Here is a 25524-nt window from a genome sequence, read left to right as displayed (position 1 = left end):
ATATTATTATTTATGTTGTAACAGTGCAGCTCTTTTGCATCAAATATTTGTGACGAAATCAAAGGAAACCCACAATATTTAACTGGCTGTCTCTTTGCTGCTGATAGCAATGTTTGAATATACAGTTTTATTTACACACCTAATGAGCGGTAGAAAAAGGAATCATCTGCCTTTAGCAATTGCAAGCCTGTCTTCTGCAAATAGAGCCCCCACTATTTTCAAAGTTATTGAAAAGGTTGTCTTATTGCACATGGTAAAGTCACCAGGCAGCCTCAGTCATGCTGCTTTCAGCATCATAGCTTTGATTCCTCAGTGTTGCATGCTTCTGATGGTGTTTTTTGATGTACTACATATGATACTGAGTGCTCCAGGTTAGTGCTCCCAGGCCTAAGTGCTGCCATTGATATGACTGATCCAGCCAGATTGATGCAGTGATTCGTTATTGTGGGCAGGTGCAGGGTTGGGGTGGTTTACATCCTGCTGTTTTATTGGGAACCTTTCTGTAGTGGTCCACCAATGTGGGTTTTTGCCAATTATTCAGAGCTGGGCATCCAATGACTGATATATATTGCAGATAAGTTGTTAGCGTTTTACGGCAGCTACAGTATGTTTAGCTATCTATCGAGATCCTCAGTGGTAGTAATAGCGAAAAATTTATGCTGCCAGGTACCAACAAGAAATTAAATTTCAATGCAAAGTTTTATGTTGCCTCTAATAGATATACTTGCTTTTCACCCCACAACCATTCAAAATGACAAATCTGATAAAAGCTTTATGACCACAGCTCCTCTGAATTAGCAGTGGAGGCTGGGGATGCCCATATAATAGTTTTTCAAGCCCTGTAAGATAGTTCCGCTAGTTCAAGGCTTGCTGCATTACATAAGAGCCATCAATGAAATATACTGAGCTTTAAAAGATGTGAATTTTAGTCTTACCATTTCCCCTCAGGTAACATTTTACATCCGGCATTGGCAAGCTTCCACTGTTCCACAGCACCCACTGTGTATGACCGCATTGACACCATGGAGAGCTGACAATGCTGCTTCCACTGCACAATCTATTCATTTTTTGTTGTAAAATAATCATTGGCCAAAGCAGTGAATTAATCGGCTGATGCAGATTACCTGTATAAACATTAATTTGCCTTCTGTCAAAAATAACTCAACTTCCCATTACTATTCATGACCTGCTCTGCATTTAAGCTCTAACTGTAGAACACTATATTTATTGACATGCATTGCATTTTTCTGCAATGATGACAATTTCTGTCTGTTGACCACAATGATGAAAATACAGTGTAATATTAGATCATATCGTTTGTAACACATTCATAATTTGTTTCTGCTGAACACAGACACAAGCAAAAGTTTTTTTCATCCTTTCTCAGTAGTCCTTGAATTCTGTTCAAATTTTAAGATACTAGATCTGAATTTTATAATCATTTAAGCTGCTTGGCTGCTGCTTTAACACCCTGTGCCAGATTTCTTGGAGTATTGTCTTTGTCTTGGCCTTACAGTATGTTCTGTAGTGCAGTGAGTGCAGTTGTCAAAGCCCTCCTGCAGTCTCCTGGATCATTTTTAAGATGAGGCATTTTCTTAGTTAATTAAAAGCTTTACATGCGCTCACTTCATTTAGATGTACTTATAGCATGGTTATATTCCTCTATTACTCAGCAGCTTACATTTGCAGTAGAGAAGACATTTATTCAGGTTCAGAACCAATGATACTGTTTGCACATTTCAGCTCATCTTAATCCAGCTTCTACAAAAGAAAATGTTTCGTCTTGAAGAGGTCTTTGACTCTGAAACACCCTGTCTCAATGTTTTGGTTAAATGGTAATGTTAAAGAACTCTTTATCACTAGTTTTGAGTGATTGATTCAGTCGGGAGTTTATAATTTGATTTATTTTTGTAGTGTTAGCAGTGGTACTATTAGATTGAATAATATTTCTGTGCAGACATGAAATACTCTCTCCTCTTTCTCACAGTTTATCTTACCCCCTGTATTTATTTCTCACCTCATAGGTTCCCAGCAGAGAAAGCCATATGTGCGGAACAATTATTCTATTATTGCTAATGGCGTAGGCTAAGAGAAGGACAGAACAGGTGGTTTTGTTTACTATTGATATTGTGTCTGCTGTATTTTGATCCAGTTTTCCCACAACTCTCCCACTCAACTCTGACTACATCCTTTGTGATGGATTACACTGTGGCCAGTTTCCTTTTATTTTTGTTTCAGTTTTTCTGACAGTTACACCTCCAGAACTGACAGGTGTAGTCTTGGCCCAAGTTCGGGAAAAACTCAAGGGTTTTTATTAAATTGTGCAGTCTGCACGCTGGCTCCTCAGTCAAGGTGAAACATATGGTGGCAGGGTTCTTTTGTTTGTTTTGTTTTCTTATTGATTTGTGGAGGTGTCTTCATTGTTGTATATACCCAGGTGCCCTTAGTTAGTGCAGATATTCACTGTGTATAATGGCAATGACCCATAGAGGTTGTGTGGTATCTTTGATGTGTTTGTGGACATTGACAGAAATTTTAAAGGTCTTATATATACACTTAACACTGTTTTAGGGGAAAAAAGGCTTTAGGGATTGATAACCTTCGACTGGTGCTTGGTGGTGGATAGTCAGTGTATGTTTACTAGATGAGAAGTGCTGCCTGTTGACTGTGATTTGTAGTAATGGTATCTGCTTTTGTGTGCGTGTGTGTGTTCCTGTACGTCATGCCCTGCTTTTTAGATTGTCTGCCTGTGTGCTTGTGGCTGCTTAACTTGGTCATCATCACACTCAGCCTTGCCTGTACCTTGCAGCCCTATCACTTCCCTTTAACCTATAGGCATTAACCACGTGGAGACAGCGACATACTGGGGCACAAGACGGACCTCAGCCTCCCAGCACAGACACAAGCCAGACCAACAGTGTCTTCCTCTGCTGCGGCACTGGCAAAATGAGCACAAAGTGACAACAAACAACCTCCTAGCCTTATTCACAACATGAGCATCAATATTCAAGGGCTGACAGCTGGTGCCTTCCCCCTTAGCATTAGCAACAGCGAAGGTAACAGATCTGGCAACTCGGACAGTAGCATAGCCAATCTGTAAGTGAGTGTGTGTGTGTGTGTGTGTGTAACTTGGCCTGCCAGTCCCTGCGGGAGGACCAGCAAAGGAGTTGTGTTACACTCCCTGACAGGCCTTATACATGTTTCATCTGCTGCTCTCAGAACAGAAGCCCCCTTTGTTATCTAATCTAGCCCTCTTCTGCCCAGCCTAAGAGACTGAGTTTACTGCCACAAGACTGCTCTTCACAGTCTGTCAGCCAGCCACTGAACTGATACATATCCACCAGCAGCTGAGGAGCAGCAGAAGGACTTCGTCAGGCCTAAGATTGCTGCTATCAGGACCTCTCAGGCAGTCTTATAATCCGTTGGCTGGCACACAGAGAGGACTTTAAAATAAACAAAAAGACCTGAAGGGGTTGTATGAGGTCCAGCATTGATTGTCCAGGATCTAAACTGTGCCTGTTCCAAACTTTCCTGCAGCTGAATCCCTTAAAGCCACAAAACTGCAATTCTTGCAACAACAGTTCTCACAAAAGAAGAGCTTCAGGCGTTTTGTTCACACAGAGAGGAGTCATGAGCGACACCCTTAGACCTCCTTCGCTGCAGGTGAGCGTGCCAAAAGATGCTCCTGCATACTCGGATGGAGGATGCTATGCCGTGTCAGATGGCTCTGTGCAATCCAGCTCCTCAACTCCAACTCTCCGCCGCAAGCGCTTCAAGATGCGGCGCATGAGGAACGTGCCCAGTGAGAGGGACATTGAAAGAGGAAGACTGACTGCCGGTCGCCTCACGGTCAGATCTCGCTCCAGCTCCAAGGAGTACCTCCAGTTGCCTTCTATTGAGATCACGCCATCCAGCGATGAAGACGCCCCTTCTTCCTGGTCGAGCTGCTCCACGCCCAGCGCGTCGCCCCGTCGCAAGCGTTTCCTGTTGAGGAAGTGGCTGAAGGTCAGGGAGAAGAAGGAACAAGCCAGTGAGAGCAGGTTGGTATGGGCCCTCTCTACTCACCTCTCCCCATTCCCTTCCTTTCCTCACATCTTTCCTAATACCTACATGCTGCTTTAAAGCTCCTGCCACCTGCACTAATGTGGTGTATCACTAACATGAAGAGAGTTAAGCTGTCGTCTTAGTATTCTAGACAGAAAATTTAAGCATCTATTTAGATTGAAACTGGAGTTTGATACTTGTTCAAGCAGCAAACAGCTTAGTCACCACGTGCATTTTAATTAAAATCTTGTGTTTCATTTTAAGTGTGAAAATGTTGAAAAAGGGTTGTGAGGTTTGTGATGCACTTCTGTTCTTTGGCATGTAGTGCTGATAATTGATTCCACCATAGAAGAAGGCTTCAGTCTTGTGTATTGATTGCTGGCGGCTAGTATCTCATTTACATTCTGACCAAGGAAGGAAGGTCTGTTTAACCCATATCATTAATGCATGCTAGAGGACACAGGTTAGGTTTAGGTAACACATAAAATAAATGCATTGATCACACTCCTTAGCTGCTAAAATAATAATTAATTGCAGATACTGCTAAACCACAGTGTGGAGTCACCAGGCTGCAGACCTCTGCCCACATGTCACCCTGATTAACAGGCAGCATCCTCTTGGGTACATCTATACACACAGTAGATACTGTACCTCTGACTCAAAGGGCTCAAGAGATACTGTAGGTTCATTCATTTCAGGTTGGTTCGACAGCAGTACTGAAGAAAGGTCCGGAGGTTTACAAAATCAATAGGTTTCTTCCTTCCGTGTGAATGGCTGTGAGATGCACTGACATCTGAGAGACATTTGGTGTCTGTGATGATGCGACTTGAGGGTCAATAAAGTGCAGTGGTACTAGTGCTTAAAAAATGTAACTTTCTAAATGAGTCATTGAACACTTACGGATTCATGGGAAGTAGGGATGCAGTCATCGAATATTTTAGTAATCGAGTATTCTATTGATCATTCTGGCGATTAATCAAGTAATCGGATTCCATGTTAGGCATACGCGTTGCAGCATTAAAAGCGGAAGTGAGCACACTGTGCAACAGAAATAACTGTCCTGGCAGGACACTAGCAGACATCTGTGCTGTACTGTACATATATAGTATAGTACAGGGGTATTTAACTGAAACTCAAAGACATAGGAACCAGACATATATTTAGATGTTGATGCAGAACTCACATAAATATGTTTTTGTGTTTGGCCCGTTTAAACTGCTGGTACTGCAGCTGATAGAACACAGATAAGAAAACTGATTAGTTTATTAGTATTTAACCTTTCAACACCTCCTGAATAATCTGCAACAGATTTGACATTGCATATTAAAATCAGAAAAGACATCGGAGCATATTTTACAGTAAAACAACATTTGATCATTTCTAGCTTCTGTTAGAAAACATTGAACACTATCATTCAACCAGTTCCACACTTTCCTCTTGATAATGTTACATGATACAGTAGAAAAGATGTACATTAGATCTAAAATATTCTGCTGTCTTTTCATACAAGAGAGAACATGTCACTTTATCAGATTATTTCAGAGGTTGAATAAAAACACGGCAAGATAGCCAAGGTTACACTACAAGCTTGATTACATTCAGTGCATTTTTCTTCCCAGGCCTCCTTAAATAGGCCTTAGATGAGTCTCGTGTGTGTCACATAACACTATTAAGTCTTGTAAATCCCAAGAAATCCTTTAAAATCTTGCAAATTAACCTAATTTAACGTTATTCATATTTACTTAAAAGGAACATTATTAAGCAGTGAGCAGGCTAAAAGAATTCAGTTCTTTCATTCAGTTACACATTTGAAAAACAAACTGATTAGACATTGCCTGCTTTTATATTGTTTCAGCAAAAATATCTCCTCAAAAACTAGGAAAAGTTGAGGGCAGGACTTCTGGTGCTTACTTCTCCTTGTGTTGTGTCCTCTGTCTTTGCTGTATTCTAAGAGGCCAGTTATCGCGGGTAACAGATGGCAGACAGGAATAGGCTCATTCTTCACTCCATCAATGTCTTATCTTTGCCTGAATTGAAGACAACATCTCTTCAGAGGCATAAAAGCGTAACCACAACAGCTTCCCTGAGTGTGAAATGTTGTCATTATCCAGCACATCTTGAGTGAAGCTCTATCTCCCTCTCAAGGTGTTTCATGAAGTTGATTTAATACTGTACTGTGTTGCAACAAGCACATAAAAAGTATCTATTGGGTTTGTGAGATTGACATAGATAATCCAGATCTTAATTTTTGCTTAATTATTGCTGATGCAGAACAAGCAGACTCTAAGTTTTGAGAACAGATTGTTTGCTGTCCATGTTTTCGATGAAGTCAGCCCCTCTCCTCACGTCTACTGCCTCATGGGCATTTTGTGTTTGTATGTTTGATTTTTGACATGCTGGTGCTTCATAGAAGGATTTTCAATAATAGCACCGTTGTAAAGATAGCAGCCTCTGGCTACCTTATTTAGTTGAACCATTTTACATGAATACACATTGACTTTGATAGTATAAACATGCAGACAACACAGTGTGAGCATGTACACAGAAAACCAGCATGCAGGATCGTCTTTACTGATGATATTGGAAATGAGTTAGTTTTGTCTTTACCACTTGCAACCATGTTTGCCCTGTAGTAACGACGATGCAGGACATTTCTCATACTAACACCTTGTTCTGTAAAAACGTTCAACAATGTCAGTCTAATGTTTCAGCGCTTCAGTCCAGACCGAAATATGTCAACAGCTAGGACAAGTTACCATGAAATTAGTCTAGATGCACTGACAATAAGTCTTTTTGGCTTTAGTTACCTATTGACGTTTACTCTTGTGCCACCTTGAAATACTTTGACAACGATATTGGATAAGCTATAATAAAATATATAATATTTCTTGCCTCAGGTTGATACATAGTGATCCTTGAAAGGATAAGTCTTGTACTTTTAAACTTGGGCCCTATTTTCCTTCATTTTTGAGTGTAAGTAGTCAATAGGGACCAAAATCTTTGGAATTGGCCTGATGGTGAGCAAGACCTGCAAAATGGCTGCAATGTAATCACACGGGGCATTTGTACAGTGGTTATATGAGTGATTGTTGTTGCCTACACCCTGCCATGCTTTTGTGCGTACTTATTTCAGTTCAGCAAAATAACTCCAGCCAATAACATTACCTCCACTCTTGAAATAATCTTTTTCTTTTAGGAAAAGTCATTTTGCAGCACTGGTCAGCACAGTGGTCTGTAAAGCTCCTTCACCTCTCAGGTGGACATCATGGTAGGGCTGGGCGATAAATCGATTTTATCGATTAATTCGAGTTTGTACTTAATGTCGATTTGTTTTTATGAAAATCGATTTTGTCATCAACATCCGCCACCAACGCCTTCCCGCTGGGCTCCCGTAGTTCATCAATCTCATCCTCAGATAATCACAGCCTGAGCCTGTCAGTGGCAGAAACAATCGCTTTGATTTTGGACTTTGCCATGTGGGATTATTATAAATGACAGTTCACATTTATCGTTTAAAGGTTTCTTGCTCAATATTGGACACATTCCAAGCATTTTTTTCCTATTTATCATTTGCATCGATTTGGGAAAAATAATTTTCAATTATTAGGTCAAAATTGTCCAAAACTGAGTAGAATTCCAGTGAGTCTCAGCTATACCTTGTTTTAAACATGCTAAATGAAGACACCTGCTAAACATTAACATGGTATTATTGTTATTGTCAGCATTCAACTCAAACTAGAACTCTGACCTGTAATATGTGCATTTGCTGGCTTGACTTCAGACGCTTGTTGCCTCCAACAGTCACGGGTTTAAATGTAAAATCTGAATATGCACAGTGACTATTCCTTGTGGGTATTTAAATGTACCCTGTGAAACCACATTTAAAAAATTATACCAGAGGTTAGAGTTTAACAAAAAAAGAAGAAAGAGCTGTACAAAAGTTCTGACTATATGACTGAATCTGGACTGTCACATTGTTCTAAGGTCACAGTGTGCTCTCTTCAGACATTGTAGTCCCTAAAACTGATCTAGTTGTAGCAGTTTTGTGATCTCCTAAAGCCAGACACTGGACATTCATCCGCCAGGAGTTACACCCATGGGTGCCCAGGACTTTGATCCTGTGAGTTTACCTTTTTATTAACCATGGACGTTCTTTTCTTTTTGAAAAGTTATAATGTGCTGCTTTAAGAGTCCTTATGAAATGTCTTGTTCCTAGGACAGATTTACAATTAACTGTATAAGAAATGAGAAACCATTTATTATCCTGTTTTCCTTGAGTGTATCTTAAAAGTTAGAATTACAACCTGCAGTTATATGGTCTGTAACTGAGAAGATACTCAGTCTGCACTGCAGTTAAAAGAGAATTATTGACTACAGGGGCGGCAGATGGAAGGTGAAGGAAAAAACTCAGCTCAGTAGTATAGAAGTATCTGCTCAGTCTATATAATACATGAGTATATGCTTTTCACCGGATCTAGCAGATTAGGCAGATATCGGATGATTGTGGTTCGTGTATTTGGTTCACACAGAAGCGGAACTAACTTCTCTGGTTGAAACTAACTGTTGAACAGCGGCTGACATCAGTTCCTGCACAACTGAAAAAGTGAGCTCAGATATATGACATTTATGTAGAATTTATACAAGAGCTTAAACTGAAAATTAGATCTGTTGTATGAAAGAATTCAGAGGTGATTGCAAGGCATAAAGGGTTGAATAGGAACTAGAGATTGGCAACTTTTTGTTTGACTGTAATGATTTAAGCATAATGAAATTTAGGGGGAAGTATTTCCCCGAGCGTTATTTAAATTGTTTGCCTGTGTTTAAATAATTATTGTTATTTAATTTTTTTCTCAAACACATAAGGCAAAAGTGAGTAAATCAGGTGCCTATTTGAAGAATGTTCTTCATTTGTTTATGTAATATTCATTGTACTTTAGACATGCTGCATGCCAATATTTTATTTTTTTTGTATGTTCTGTTTGTGCTCATATGTCACATAAATAAATTTGAAATTTGGGGCTTTATTATGCTGAGATAGTTAAGTCCGAGTGAAGCACAAGGAGTATAACGCAAGTCATATGATTAGTGCCGAGTGCAGAAAGATCACTATCTGTTATTGCTTTTTTGGTGTGTGTCTGCAAACATCCACACAAAATGCAGTGGATTTGCTTTCTGGTCAATGCAGTGAACTTAAAAATGCTTACACAGGCTTTGTGGCTTGAAACTGGCTGTAAATACCCAGTTAATATACAAACACTGCCGAGGTAATATAGTTATATAGTTAAACAGAGGCTTGTTGTGTCATGAAGAGGTCTGGTGCTGTGTGAAAATGTTAACATGGTCTTCTCTTCAAGGAAGCATTTAAACATCTAGTAAGTATTCTAAGAGTTTTCACGAAGATTTAGCTGAGAGATTTCAAGCTTAATGCCGTACATTAGTGCTGCTCGGTTCCCTTCAAAATATATAATTGTTATTTTAAAATGAATTGATATAAAGTGCTGTTAGAGAGATGTGTTTCAGAGATGATTTGAAATACTTTATGGGATGAATTTTCCTGATACAGCTTCAGCTTTCAATCACTGACATGGAACATGATTCAATTTTCCCCTCTGATTGCTTTCAATCCATAAAGCTTTTGTGATCAAGGATAGAATCATGGGAGCATCTCAGCGTTTTTTTATTTTAATCTTTAATCTCACCTTAAAATGGAGCCTTGGTAACACAGTCTTTGTCCAACCAAAGTGTTCCTAATTATCGCTGTTCTTTGCCAGTTCCTGTGTCATCTTAATCTTCTCATTCTAGCCTGGTTCCTGTGTTACCCTCTGTGGCAGAGAAATGTGTCAACTGTAGATGTGTACATGTACGCCTTTGTGTATCTGTGTATGTGTGAGATTGTGCGTCTGAGAACAGTCTAGCCTGAGGACACAGTGGAATCTGTTGTTTTGCCACTGATAAAAGCAGAGCTATTTTGAGCTCCCCAGCCTCACTGCTTCCACTTTGTCCAAGCAGTTAAATATTTCACACAGCAAACCCCTCTCTTGTAGACGGATATGAAAAACATAAAAAGAAGAAATTCTGCTGAATGGTTTCAGAGCAGAAGGAGAAAGATAACAATGATTTTAGCAATTTACACCTGCAGTGAGGAACTTTTGTCTCCTCCTTCAGGCAGTGAGTGTAACTACAAAAACACTGTCAACTCATGGCTTTAACTTAATGGCTTTTCCTTTCAGACCATAATCCCTCCCCTGATTGCTGACTTTACTTTGTGTTTGGAGCATCAGAAACTTTTCCAGGATGCTTTCTCGATTTTTTTTTTCCCACTATATCCTCCACCATAGGGGCCCACTGCATCTCTGTCACCACAGTCTCCCTCTCTTCAGTTCAGGCAAATTAATCACCGCTGGGTCACGTAAAATGCATCACTACCAGTGCGCCAGTGCAGAAATGTCACCTCAGACACCAGATTTAATACTCCAGCATACTGTGAAATACAGAGCACTGATAGGCATACTCAGCATTGCGTGAACTAGCTAGGTAAGATCTTGAATATAACTGATGCTCATTTATAAATAAAAGTCCTGCTCTCTGGCTTTAACTTTTATGTTGATCATAAAATAATTATGATAAATATGTGCAGTGCTAACACAGTATGGATAAGAGCAGATGACACCATCCATCACCTTAAAAGTTACAAATGTTTCCCTCCGGTTGAGGTAACTCTTAATGTTAATGCTTTTGATTACACTTCAAACTTTGTAACTTTTTATAGTGTACAATAAATTTGACACCTGTGACAGCCATGTATTTTAAGATCATGTGGAAATGATAATGAGATGCTTTAAAATATGCAAATACAAACACGACTGGGATCATATTTGATCAAAGATAAGTAGACTGGATTCAGAGTGCAGACTAGCTATGTTCTCTCTGAGGTTGTTTTGCATTTTGTGAAGGGGGAAAAAATAAAAATTATGCCTCATTTCACAACGTTTGTAAAGTTTGCATGTGCGCTGTAGGAGGTTGTCATTGCAAACACTGTGTAAAAATTGACAGTATTTAGTTACTCCCTTGCTATCATGTTCAAAGTGCATATTGCATCAATTGTGTATGAGTAATAAATAATTCAGTTGGGACCAATGCCATGTCAACTTGGTCTAAAGGACGAGGATACCAATATAAACATTTGCAGAAACCAGAATATATGCGTTTGACTTTACAGCTTGCACACACACTGTAGCTACAGCAGAGCCATGAGTGGAGATAAGAGGGAGTGGAGGGAAAGTGATGTTTCATAAAATTATCTTTTGTGTGTCAAACAATCTGTTAGCTGAAAGGTGCTGGTAAAAGCTGGCAGTTTCCTTCTTTACAGGAAACAGCAGCTTTTTAATATAATAATCTTGCTTTTAGTAGTTTGTTCATTGGTGTGGTGCATTGTGTGACGTGTCACGTAATGTTCAGGTTTTTGGTTCTCCAGATAGCTAAAAGATATGTTAATATCGAGTAGAACAGTGCTCCTCAAAGTCTGGACTTCAGTCCACATTCGAATAGCAAGTCGATTCAGACCTAGCCCATACCTGTTTTTATGAATACAGTGTGTTATGAAGTGTAAGGGATTCTATTTGGAGATTGTAAGTGACACTGAATTTACAGTGTAGCTGGAGATTATTCACTGTGATCCTGTTCCTGGATGAGTCTGGTTTTAATGTAGAAACAAATGGATGGACTATTTGAGCCGTCCTCACCTCGATTTCGTGCTGCTCCAATCACAAGAGATGTGACATTTATGGTGCAATCACACAGTTCAGGGGTCACACTGATGCAACTGATTGCAGGCAAACAGTTCCATTTCTCTCACTCTGCTCAAACATATTCTGACTTTCTTGATGTCTTGAACTTGAACCTATGTTACGAAAAACTATAAGTGACTTGATTAAATGTTACTTTGTTATTTGCCAATCATTCTGGACCTTTGACCTTAAATATTAATAATATGCTGCCTGTTTATCATAAGTTCTAGTACACCTGGAGTCAAATATGCAACTCCTTTTCAGAGAAATTAAAATTTAAGACTTAAATTTAACTGAGCACAGTGTCTAACTGCAGGAATAGCTAATTAACTTAGAAGACTATTTTCAGTGTGTCTACATTGTACCAAAATAATCTCCACCTCTCAAAATGTGCATTTTTCATTCGTTCCGGCATCCCCCCCAGCCTTCTACACACCCTATAGCTGCAATAGGAAATGGATCAAGGCATCCTGCAGAGTGTGAATTAATGAAGACCTTTCCCAACAGACTGGCTTTATTCTAAAATGTCAAACTGTGGACGGGAATAACAGCAGCATCTTAAAATAGGGAAATCACCAGTGGAAAAAAATGACAGCAATGCCTCTGTGATACCATAATTCAGGTCATCAAAAACTATATTACAAATATCCAAACTTGAATTCTACATAATTTTCTGGGTAGCAGTGATAACCAGATGTCTTCAGAAGATTTCTGACTCCCAAACTACTCAAGCCTTTATTAATGCATTAATGTCTCCGTCCCCATTTATATATTCAGCTAGACGTCCATGTCCCTCCAGCCTATTATCAGAAGTCTTATCTTTCAAATAGTCAATGTCATATAGCCCCCTCTAGTGTTATTACTGGATATATGCATGCACAGGACATGATTTAAACCACTATCAAAATGGAACAAGTTGACATTTACTTTGCACGCTTAAAATTGCTGTAAGTATTTGACAGTGAACACAAATATTTGACACTTAATTTGCAGCGTTTTTGACAACTGGTGTCAGTCCCAGCAGCAACAGACTCACAGCAGGAAGACAAGAACTGTGACGTTTTTGAGATAATGTACTGCAAATTAGCAGTTAATTAATTGCCAAGAATGAACTGTAATTGCTGTGTTGTGTATTTTTAGCGTATTTTTAGGGGCAAGTAAATCAAGATATTTTAAACAGTTAAATTTGGGAAAGTGATGATTCTTGAGATTGTTCACAATAGTTTTTAAAGAAAAGACAAAAATTAACCTTATGTGTACTTTTGTATTTACATTGCAGTTTGTTAGGACACTGTCCTCATTTATAACTTGATTTCTCTTCACCATGCAGCAGCCAGCAAAGCAGTCAGCAAAGCAGCCAGCAGAGCAGCCACGAAGATGACGGCACTCGCTTCTTGACTCCATTAATCCGAGAGGAGAGGTGAGCAATGTGTGTTCTGTGTGTTTGCTTCTGTGTGCCTCTTTTTTCCAGTTATTTCAATAATAAAACTTGCTTAGAAACCAAAGCAAAGTTCTGGCTTGATTAAAAAAGAAAACGCAAATGTGAATCAGAAGTTTAAATTCAGAAAGTTATTTTTACTATATGCGCCTTGTAAAGACAGTTCAGGTTAAAGTCAGGACACATACAATATCTTGTGCGTTTTGTGTCTTGTCCACTTGGTCACATACATACTTATCCAAAGGAAAAGAAAAATAAAGCCAATGTTTTCCATAATTTCTGGTCACATAGTACAGCATGTCTGCTCTTTGCATGCATTCTCCACTAGAGGGCAGTTTCTCTTCTTCCAAGTAACTATGGTCACATGGACAAAGGGATTGCTATGCTACATTATATATATCTGTCTGTTTGATTGTGGCTTTTCAATAAGATAATTTTTTGTTTTCATAATATGCTACTTGAGTCTACACACATGATTGGTCCTAAAATGCACGCATATTGTGAAAATGGACCATTTGAAGCATCCACATACTTGTAAGTGGTAATGTTTCTGATGTGACTTTAAGGATTACAAAAGCGCACAGAGTGCTCTTTTATAGAAAGTCAGCTATGCAAGCCCATTTGTAATGTAACCAGTACCTTTTCCTTGTGTCTTTCTATTTCGTAGTCATCTGAAAGTGGCCATATGTAGCTATGGCAGTGAGCAGTGTTTCTCCTCCTTCAGAGCTCAGTTTGAGTGGAGACATGGGCAGCATCATTAGCACTTCATCACCTTGGGAGATGCTGCAGTTGTCACAGCAGCACCACTGACAGGCCCAGACATTAAGTCAGTAACTTGAACCTGGTGTGTAGGTGTGTGAATGCGTTCTTATTGAGCATGTGTGCGCATGGTGGCCTGGGATGTGATATCCCGGTTTCTACGGCAAACTTTACGGTGAAGTAAAAGCAGCAGGATCAGTGGAAATCTCAGGAAGGGAGCTGTTACCTACCAGGAGACTGGGAGGTATCAGAAAAGAAAAACGACCTGCATTACTGAAGTTTGCATGTGCAGCAGAAATAGTATGAACAGCAAGTCCCTGAAAACAGATGCAAGTATAAATATAGCACTGATGCAAGTGCATCTTTTTGCTTGTGCTGCAGCCTTATTTTCAGAAAAATGGAAGCTCAGGCACATTCTTCAATGTTATCTGTGTTTTGTTTTTGATTTCCAGCTAAGTTTGGTGCTGTTTTAATACCTGACTTGAAAGAAAGAAAAGAAAGCTGTTACTAAGATAAATGCACCACACATAAAGTATATGAAGTCAGATGCTTCTGGCTAATAAATATTTCAAATGACCTTGTTGGATCGCTGCAAAAGCGGTAACAGATTGCTAGACTATAAAATCCTGCACACCAAATCTCAGCCAAATTCAACACTTTTTTTTTTAAACTTGACAGCTTACTTTGCAGGATTATGCCAAGGTTCTTTCCTCTGCTGTGGCTAATGTCATGCTTTTTGAAATGCAAATGTGGCCCCTTGTTGCATGACATAACGTCGTCTACACAGAAACAGAATACAATCTAGTCATTATTCCTCTTCCTATTTTATCATTTCACAGAGGTTAAGTATATCCAGAAGTGATGTAAGAGAAAATTCAGAACAGAAAACTTGTAGGAATCGTCCTCGTCTGGCCTCATAATAACCACCCACTTAGCTGTCTTTGCTTTTAGCTCTGTCTACCAGAGCTGTACACTACACCTCCACTCTTTCTCCCTACCCTGCACTCATTTCCGTGTTTCTCTTTCTGGCTCTCCCTCCCGCACACTCTTCTCACTCGGTGTCTCCACGTCCTCGAATTAGGAACAGTACCTGTCAAACCTATGGGATTTTTTGCTGCTCTTCTCTTTGCTGTGTTGGTGATAGCTAGTGAGGGGCGTCTGCAGCAGCTGCAGGGAGAGCAGCGTTCTGTAGCCGGCTTTAGAGGGCACGGAATGTCATGTCTCCTCTGCAGGTAAAAAAAAATCAGCTGCATTTCTGCCTGAAGGCTGCACTGCTTCCTCTCCCAAATTCCACCTGTGTCTCCGTCTCCATGTCTGTCAGCCTTGTTTTGCTCGCACTGCATCTGTCTGTTTGTCCAGTGTGCTGCTTGTGCTGCGTGCAGCTGCATCTTGTTGATTTTTAGCTGCCTCTGCCAGATTATCAGAGCATCCACGGAGGTTCTGGGGACAGAAACTGATAAGATTCAGAGATGAAATGAGGACAAGTTTTTGCTCGTTTACTGTCATTTTCATATTCATGCATCTGATGCATCTGCTAAGTTTGACTCCCCCACTTTAACTGCGGATAGCATTATGTAATAGGTGACTTTGCTAAGTGAGTGTAATATGACTCATCAGGGAAGATGACGCAGCACATGATTGTGAGTTGTGATCAAACACTGTGAGACGAGACGTCACAGGGTCTGATTGAGCAAATTTATAGTATAGAGTATATATTTAAATAACTACTGTGAAATTGCAATATTTCACACTTGGTTTGGCTGTGAAAGTCATGTGACACTTTACCCCTCCCTTAGAAAGTGATAGCGGTGTATTAGAAGCTATAATAACGCTGCTGTATAACAGTACAATGTATATGGATAAAACATATATGCTCTCATATTAAGTATCTATAAAAGGACTGTGAACTGTGCATGAATGAATTAATAACTACAGTTTCCCATATAATTAGACACATGAACAAATCCTTATGGGGCATTATTAAAGATTGATCTGCTGTTCTGGTGCTTGTATTATAAAGATGCAGTGCATGACTGAATTCTACGTCGTCCCTTTTCTGTGCAGGTCTGACAGTGCAGCGGACAAAATCAGGTATGTGTGCTTTCTGACTTTAGTTTCTTTTACCTGTAGAAGTGCGGCCATCCATTACATGCTACTGAGCTAATGCATACAGTTAAGGGTACAGTGGGACTGGCCTTGCTGTCACCCCATTTGCCCCGGGCCCGCCCACCCCACATGTGACACAGATACAGGGCTTTGTCCGCCAACCAAGGTGTCTGAATGCGCTTTACATTTGAGAGAGGCCAGCTCTGAATACAGTTGCAAGCCATGGAATGCCATTGTTTGCTTTTATTGGACAAACAACATCAGACACAAACAGGGCTTTGTGAGTTGGACACCATTGTGGGGCTTTTAGTCTTTTAGCCAGCCAACCAGTGGCAGGTCAGCACTGTGGACACACACACACACACACACACACACACACACACACACACACACACACACACACACACACACACACACACACACACACACACACACACACACACACACACACACACACACACACACACACACACACACACACAGTTGTTCTTCAGTGTGCGAAAGCTGCACCGTCCCAAGAGACACGGTGCCAGTCCGAAAGCAAAAAGGTTCAAGGCATAAGCTGAAAAGGTGAGTGGGGATGAGCATTGTTGTGCTAAAGTCGTTGAGGTGCTGCATGAGAGAAAAACGTTGGAATAAAGGATTGTGTGAATTACTGGTTCTCCATGAATAACTTGAATAAATTACTTGACAATGCATGGATTTAGTACAACAGTTTATATGTAATTTACATAACATTTACAGCAATTTCCTAATGCTGGGGATCAGTCTATGCTGCATAATCTGCATCAAAATTGTATCCATTTCTAAAAGCTTCTCTGACTCTTGCTGTTGTATTTTTTTACATCTTGTCTTTTGTGGCTGGTTCTGTAGACTTAATAATAGGATTGAATGAGGAATTACAGCTTTTGGAAATAGGGGTTGCATGTTTTCACTCCATGTGAAAAGTGATAATGACAGCTTGCTATGAGGCTATAACAATGAAAGCTCTTTGCCTTTTGATGTGTGTGTGTGTTTACGTGTACCATGCGTGCAGTGATCAGTCAGAAAAAGCAATGTTTGTCCAGCACATTTTCTGAGCTGAGTGGACACTGTTGTTTTGGTGCATTTGTGTGTGTGCGCTCTGGTATGTGTGTGTCTGCTTTGGTATGCTTTGGGTGGTCAGTCATGCAAGTTGTGTGACTAGCAAACCAGTCCAGGGTGAAACCACTAGGAGTCTCTGTACTCCAGTATTTAGTGCAATGTCTTTCAAGCCAGTTGCCTTTGGAGAAATGGATTTTTTTTTTATTTCCACTTGTTTCAGTCTCTTGTTGAATCTCACTTTGCAAAATGAAGACACAGGCACACAAAGTCAGAAAAGGTGTTTTAGTCCTGTCCTGACAAACACTGGGTCAGATCTGATATTTTGTGTCATTTGGCAGAAAATCAGCCATTAGACTAGGGCTGAGCAATTTGGGGAAGAGTGTCATTTTTCTACCTGATCTTGTGATTTGCTGTCTAGTCACTCAAGCTTCAGTTAAATATTTCTGCATAATAGATTTAAAACATGTGATGGAGAATTACCACATGAGATAGAATCATAAACATGCTTGTCATTTAAGGAGAACACTACGCATTTGTAAAAGCATTGACACAACAATGTAAAATCTGCACCAGATGTGTTGCATGAATTGAGAATTGTTTTAAATCACAGTTTTGATTTTAAAAAATCTATTATTGTTATTCTAATGACTGGACTTGGTGATACTGCTTTTTGTTTTTTGAGAACCTACAGTGTTGTCTCCACTAACCTACTCGTGCATTTTAAAACAATGTGAAATAGTTCCTAAGTTGCATACATTTTGCTTTGAGTCATGCAAACAAAGGTTTCATCAGATTTGGGAAGTGTAAATAGAATAACACAGAGAGTGAATGTGGGCAAGTTTTTTTCCCTTGCTATCAAACACTGATTTATTTAGTTAGCCACCTATAAAAGCTGATTTGTAAAATAGAGTTTTCTGCAGTTTTTATCAATCTGATAATAAATCAGATCAAATCAATGTGATATTATAGTACAGATAACACATTAATCTAATAGAGATGATAGTCTACAAGCTAAATAGCGTTAAATCGTCTTTTTCTCACCTCTACCTAACCACATCCCTTATATAACGTTTTGTTTCTGTAGCCCCTGTAACCCCACTGCAGGTATTTCCTAAGTAGTCTTGAGTCACACAGACTGCACAATAATCAATGCCTACTTCTAAGAGCAACTGTAAATAATGCATGCAAAAAGCCCTCCGGCTGGATGAAGTGGGCAGGATGCAAGTGCATTTGGAAACTGCCGTTTGCATGTTTGAAAGAAGAGTTTGAGTGAGTTACCATTGTGTCTGCAAGTCCTGATGTAGCCTTTGTCTTTGTAAAACAACAGAGTGACTGCAGAGATGAATAATGTGCCAGTAACTGATCTTGTCCTTGTAATGACTATCAGAATTCTGCCGCTGAGATTCTCCTGAACAGTCCCACATTGTGCTTTCCGCCTTTGTTCCAGTGTCTGCATTGCTCTTCTGCCTTCTCAATTTCTGGATTATCGATCATTGTCTGTGGTTTTGAGACATTAGCTTCCAGTGATGGAGGTCAGCATAATCTGATCTCACTCTTTACTTTGTGCAGAAGCCTCAGAAAAGCAACGATCCAACATATGAAGTAAATGATACTAATAAACAAGTTGCCATTTTCTGGTACTGGATGACTTTCAAACGGGGAAAGGATAAGTCAGTACAGTCGAGCATAATTCACAGAGGACAAAATATCAGGAGACTTTTTGTTGTGAGGTTTTTTTTTAGAGAAACTGTTCAGATCTCTTGTTTGTGCTAGCAAACATCATTGTCTATAACATAATTTTATTCTCGGTTTATTAGTAATATCTCATTCTTCAGATTTCCTCTTCTGTAATGATTCCAGTAATACATTATATCCAGCTCAAGCTGTATGTAAGATAATATCAGTACATCCAAATGGTTATGATAAGAAAGATGACTATGAACTAAGGGCTATTTGTTTTGTTTGTTGATAAATTCAGGTCATTGACTATGCAAGTATTGTTAACATTCATAAGATGAGATAAATTCATGGCATAGCTGCTCTCTTTTCTCCATATTCATGTATGCATTTGTGTGCATGCAGCCGCTGTGTCACTGATGTGGCTCTTTGGAAAGACGCTGTGATGCGGTGGCTGACGACTGCGAATACATGTCTGCAGCTTGTAGACAGGAGGGAGGAGGGGAGACGGAGAAAGTGAAGGGGAGCAGAGCGGAGCGGGGAGGGAGGCTGATAAAGCAGGGAGTGGAGGAAACGAGGTGAAGGACCACCCTTGTCGAACATAGCCATTCGCAGGGAGCCTACCAAAGGGACCTTCCCACACACACACCATGGCCAGCCAGCCAATCAGAGCGCTCGCATCCTTGACCCATCCTCCCTCGTACAACTGCTCATCCATGGCTCAGCGAAGCAGATGTGAGGTGGTGCGGTAGGATGCGAGTCTTTGAAGCACTTGCACAGATTATTCCAACTCATTGTGTTTTTTATATGTAAGGAAAGATGGTGCTGTGACAATAGCGGCTGGAATTGTAGGCAAAGAATAGCGGCATCCAGAGCAGCCTGGACCATCCTGCGTCTCCTGAACAGGCATTTCGGCTTAACAAGTGTTGTCTGTATCACCTCTGTAACTGCAACTGTTGTGTGAGACCTTATTTTTTTCCTCTGACTGATATCGGATGTTCTGTATAAGAGGTTTTGGACAAGGGGGATTTTGAGGATTGGCGATGATGACTGAGCTCAGTGGACAAGTGACAATTTGACAGCGAAACAGCGAGACAGTGATTGAAGAGAGGCCATGAGAGCCAGGAGAGAGGCCAGGATGGTGTCTGCCTGTTCACCATGCACAAACATAAGGTCAGGTCTCATTTCTGTTACCTGTCTTTAGCTGCAGCACATTGCTATCCTGTAGGCAAACAGCAGGTTAGCTGGCATGCTTTTAAGATTAGGTGCATGAAGTTAGTGTGAAAATGTATGTATGACATTGATAACCCAGATTTTTTTTTTTTTTTTTTTTTTTACAGTTTGTAGCATTGGTACATTACTGGTTGTAAATGTTTACATTTTTATGCAATAAATAGAATGCAAGACAAATATGGAAAGATTATGTTACAGTAAAAATTAAGTATTAGACGGATATATCACTAATGCTCGTTACTGCTCTACTACTACTACTGTATATTCTTTGATACGCTACAATCATCCTACAATTATCTATGGAATTAGCTGATATAATACTAGTGCAGCTTCCACTTACTAAATTGTATAACCTGGTCACCGGTATTGTTTCACAGTTGTACCCTTTTCTGTCTGACCTTTTAGAGAAAGATGCATCTCCTCTGTCTCTTGTCCACAGCAGATTTTTAAACGGCAATTGCATTAATTTATTTCCTTCTTAAGCTGCATTAGCTTTTAAAGGCCGACCAACCTTATGCGAGTTAAGGTTAATTTACACTTGCTGTTTGATGCATTCAGTGTCCTGCCACTGTGACTGCATTATGTTTTCTACATTTGTGTTCTCCTAGTTAGGGTGGGGCCACTATTAAAAATGTGATTAAAATAACTTTTTTGTCAGCCTTTGTTTCCTTTGCCAGTTCATTTAATTGGTAAAATGTGTCAGAGTGATTAATCAACACATTCATTTTCTTTAACCTGATGAATGCAGGGGTGTGGCGGAATAAATCACAGTATGCAAGTACAGTCCACCTTTCCCACACATGCACGTACACATTTGTGCAGGAGGGATTTTCCGGCTGGCTTCTAAATCTCTCCTGTGATCTCTGCTCCCCAGGTCCATTAAGGGCAATTGGGTTAGATTTACTGTGCCTGTCGACGAGGATACAGGGCAGTCCTAGGACTGCTTTAGGTTACCCTTCTCTGTAAAACACTCTTGGCAGGTGTTACCGTGCTACCTTCACATTACCATCTTTAGCTCCTGTATGAATCACAAACGATAATATAATCGTAATCAATAGAAGTGCTAGTAGCTGGAGAACACTCTGATCCATGAGACAATGGGGGGGAAAGCTCATTTGCTTTAATGGAAAGAATTGGTTGTTGGTTAAAGCATCTATGTCAGATTTCTTTCCGTCTTGCTGCTCCGCTCCTTTCTAACGCACAATGTCTAAATGGTAAAATGGCAAATATTATATTCTTTCACTTTTACAATCAATTAAATTCAACAAAAAATTACTCTTATGTTTAAATGTATGCCTCTGCAATTTATGAAATTGATTTTAACTAAAGTAGAATAATCGCAGTTAATATTAATAGTTATTCATGTAACAGTTATTAAGACGGTACGAACAAAGCTGCAAATGAATTAATTGTCACTCATCTCATGTATGTCAAGGGCACTGCTGTATATTTTCTTCGTGAAACAGAAAAAAATGTGATAAAAGACCATGTAAATTTTCCCAGAAAAATGATCAAATTGCTGCCACCCACTTAAAAATGTGTGCAGTGAGTTTTATACAAATACAAGGCAAAATACTTTGAACTCTTTCAGTTTTTTATTGGAATACTATTGAACCACTTTTTTTTCTGTGAATCTATGGATTTTCACTTGATAGAGTGATGAGAGTTTAAAGGATAAAAAAGGAAGGTATGCAAATTTAGCTGAGCGTTTTTCCTTCAGCTTAGCACATTTTTTAAAAATGTAATATCTATTGCAGCTTAATTAGACTTTGCTTAGTCTTTCTTGGTGATTCCAAACTATTAAGCAGTGGCAAAAAAAACAGAACAGAATCTAGCAGTATCACTTGCTAGACCATAAGGCACCTGCTTCATTGACAACTATAAAAACAAACCTGAGAACAGGACATATGGTTCTTTATCTGCAGACTCCCGTTTTTGAATGAATTGATTGAAATTGCTTCAAAAGGGTTCTTTTAAAGCTTATACTTTGTCCAATTTAGATAAAAAACAGAACCTAAAGCTATTTCTTAGACCAATGTTTTTTATTGTATTTTATTTATTTTACCAATCTGAAGCTGAGTAATAATTGTTATTACTCAGAGCTTATATTTTAAGCCAGCTGTTGATGTCGCACTCTGAAGGTGATTCATTAAGTGCTCCTGTCTGTCAGTGGCACACCCACTTACCATTTTTGTGAAAGGTCTTGTTTTCATGCTGGGTGGACATCTGCCTCACTGTAGAGTTCCACAAGGAGATATGCCATGCACATATGCCATTTAATGGTATAAAATCTAAGTATAGACCTGTTTTTGTCTTGCAGTGATCAGTTTCAGAGACAGATCTGTCTGTCTGTCTGTCCACAGTTGGAGCTAAAGTTGGTCCAAATCCATTTGTCCAGAGTGCACCGAAGATAGAAGCTTATTAGCGGAGCGTTGGTTTGGGAGGGGATTTTGAGGTCCGTGAGATAATGAAGCTGGGGGTTAATTCTATTCATTGTGCAGGTGAAGTGGTAAGTTGAGGCACTTAAAGTGCACTATGTGGGCGTGAGTAAGGTAGAATATGCAAAAGCAGCCATAATTTACATCCAGGTTTTTACATCACCTTACAGAACATACTGTGTCAGTCTGAGTGGGCCATGTGTTTGCATTCAGCAGGCCTTCACTGCTGACTAATCACAGGGCCTCTGGTAATTCACGGTGTTATTCACATATGTTCATCCCCAAATCAATCCTGCTGATCATGCTAAATGACTATATCTCCATCCCAGCTAGTCGACATTTAATCCATCTTTTCTGCAAATAAGCACTCTTACTCCAATGCATATCCACCGGGATAAACCTTAAAAATGTTGTAGGGGGGAACCATCTGCCAAGTAAAACTGAATAGCACAATTGTTGCAAAAAACTAAGGCTGTAATTAACGATTATTTCAGTTATGATCTATTGCTTGTGTAGTTGGATGTATAAAATCTCAGAAAATGGTGAAAAATGTGTATCTTCAGATAGCATTTTTATCTGTTTGACTTTTTGCCATATTTGAAAGATAATTGATAAAGGTGAACATGTCACACCACACCGTCCAGGGGTTTAGCTCTGCAGAGGTGTTGACTCCAAAAACCTTATTCAAATGCAGTTCTCTGTGCCAGTTTGCCTTCTTACATATCCGTCTTTACAGGAGGGTCTGTTTTCCAGGTTTTATAAATCAAGTGGTGTAATCTGTGTTCTCTGGACTACCTTCCTCCATCACAGATGTGATTGATTTCCCCTCAGGCTGTTCCAAAGGCAACACAGATTATTCTTACTCAGGGCTTCCTCCATTTCTCGGCATCTGAGAAAGACGACAACACTCATGGTCAATGTTACATATCCACTCCTTACTCTTCTCATCATGAATATTGAAGCATTTTGGCACCGTGCATTTATTTTGACTCCATTAAGCAGCAGCATACAGAGGCATTAATAAAATAACCTTTAGTATCAGTGGGTAATGCCTCAGTTAATCAATTTCTCTCAGTATGGAAAAATTAAACTTGACTACCTTAGTGGCAGGCAAAGGTTCTGTAGAAGGTGGTGCAGGGCCAAATGAAACTTCTCAATAGCTGTTGGGAAGCTCACTCAGGGGTAAAGGAGTGGGAAGAAATTGCTCTGACTGGAGAGGCAAATGTATTATCAGGTGCCAGAGCAAAAATGAATTGATTGAATAAATGGAGGAGTGGTTGAGGGCCTCTGATGATCACAGTGATTCATGGTACATGTGGGCACTCTATCGAATCGCTGGTGGCAGCAGAGATAAAGGACTGCACTCTGCAAGCCCAATAATCCATTGCTCTATACATTTACAGACAAACACATCAATGCACATGTGCATGTCATTTTATGTGCAACGTGAGTCTGAGACATTATTAGTTTCAAATTCCCTAGATTGTAATGAAACTAAAAGCAAACATGAGAACATGTTTACAGTCTTAGGGCTTTTAATTTGAATTCAGGTGATCACTGAGGAACCATACCGACTGAAAGAATATTTTTTGGTCACTGTGAGAGCAAACAGTGCTTCCTTGCCAGGAAAAAGGCTCAGGAAACACAACACAAAATGTTTCTTACCTTTTTATCAAGACCAGTGATAACAGATTAGAATTAAAAGTACCTTCCATTTTAATTTTGCGTTTGCTTGTTTTTAGTCGAGGGAATCTCAGTAGTTGATATGCATCGTGCATTTCAGTTCAAGTGTCATCAGGACAATCACAGAATGAATATCCAAAGAAGAGATTCTACCAAAACTTCTCATTTACTCTTCTCTACCTTCACTGATAGGCCAAGCAAAAGAAGTGGAAGAAACTGATATGGAAACCTCAAAGGTAGGATCTAACTCAACGAGCATAAGACACCCCACACAGCAGTGACATACAGCAGCTTAAATGTGCTTCATTTCATTAAAGCAAAAATAAACAATAGGTTGTGGGCCACATATCTTCCTACATCCTCTGCATACAGTCATTCATGCTGTAGTCCTAATAAAAGTAACTTCTTAGTCATCAAAAAGCTCTGTAAGTGATTAATCACCTCTGAAAAGCCCATGCTTAGGCCCACCAAGAGAGGGAGCTGTTCTGGCATTGCACACTGAATACTGAATACATCCTAAAAAGTGCTTCAAGCTCCCATCCACTCCTTAGATTCTCAGATTTCACAGTGAGTGAGACTCAGGAGCAAAACTGCTGTTGCATTATTTACTGAAACACTGTCAGCAATGTCCTTTGCAGGAGCACAACTGTGTTATGTGACACTATAGTTATTCTAGATTCAATATGTAGTCAAAAATATAAGTGCAGGTGAAACTCCTGCTGCAAAGAAAGACTGTAGATAAACTGGTCAAACACTCTGCTGCCATGTGAGGGGAGAGACGCAGAACTGATTGTAGAATTTCAGTTGATCAACTATCACTAATCAGTTTACTAATGAAGAGGAGTTTCCTTAATGCATAGCTGAACCTCTTTAAATGGGAAAATGGGATATATATTCCCAAATTATAATAACTTTTGCTGATAGCATATCTAGTATTTTGAAAGTTTTGTGCACATGCTTATTCACAAATATGGCTAGTAACGTGTGTTTATATGTTAAATGTACACCTAGAAAATTTCATATTGTGTATTGAAATAATTTGGATTTAGAATTTATCTCACACGTTGCACACATGCTACCCTTGAAAACAAGTAGTTGCCATAGCCTTCTGCAAGAAATCTGTAATATCAACCAGTTTCTTGCTCCAAAATATTTAGTGATACTGGGCATGCTCAGCTTAGATATTTGTGTACCCTTCCTATATTGCAGTGAAGTTATTGTTAACCTGGGGGTCAGAAACCCAGAAGGAGTCGTGAGGAGGATGTGTGGCTTCAAA

General features: G+C 39.6%; 1 protein-coding gene across 19 annotated transcripts in view; it reads left to right on the top strand.

The window, feature by feature from the left end:
• gramd1bb (GRAM domain containing 1Bb) overlaps positions 1–25524 on the top strand; it is a 118790-nt gene that overhangs the window by 36795 nt on the left and 56471 nt on the right. For 9 of the 19 annotated variants that reach the window (XR_008602241.1, XM_055012091.1, XM_055012093.1 and 6 more), the window contains exons 2-4: positions 2836–4040; positions 13162–13251; positions 16093–16119. Coding sequence is in view for 14 of the 19 variants with exons in the window: in XM_055012091.1 (XP_054868066.1) it covers positions 3478–4040; positions 13162–13251; positions 16093–16119 (680 nt within the window). In the remaining 5 variants the exon portion in view is untranslated. Of the gene's footprint in view, positions 1–2835; positions 4041–8515; positions 8648–13161; positions 13252–15158; positions 15261–16092; positions 16120–19627; positions 20068–24440; positions 24485–25524 lie in introns of those variants that run through there. The other 10 variants (XM_055012094.1, XM_055012098.1, XM_055012099.1 and 7 more) reach the window with 7 other exon arrangements.

This window comes from Amphiprion ocellaris, chromosome 7, assembly GCF_022539595.1.
Source record: "Amphiprion ocellaris isolate individual 3 ecotype Okinawa chromosome 7, ASM2253959v1, whole genome shotgun sequence".
NCBI classification, from domain to species: Eukaryota; Metazoa; Chordata; class Actinopteri; family Pomacentridae; genus Amphiprion; species Amphiprion ocellaris.
Note: the sequence above shows the minus strand (reverse complement) of the source record. Positions and strands in the feature narration are given on the sequence as shown.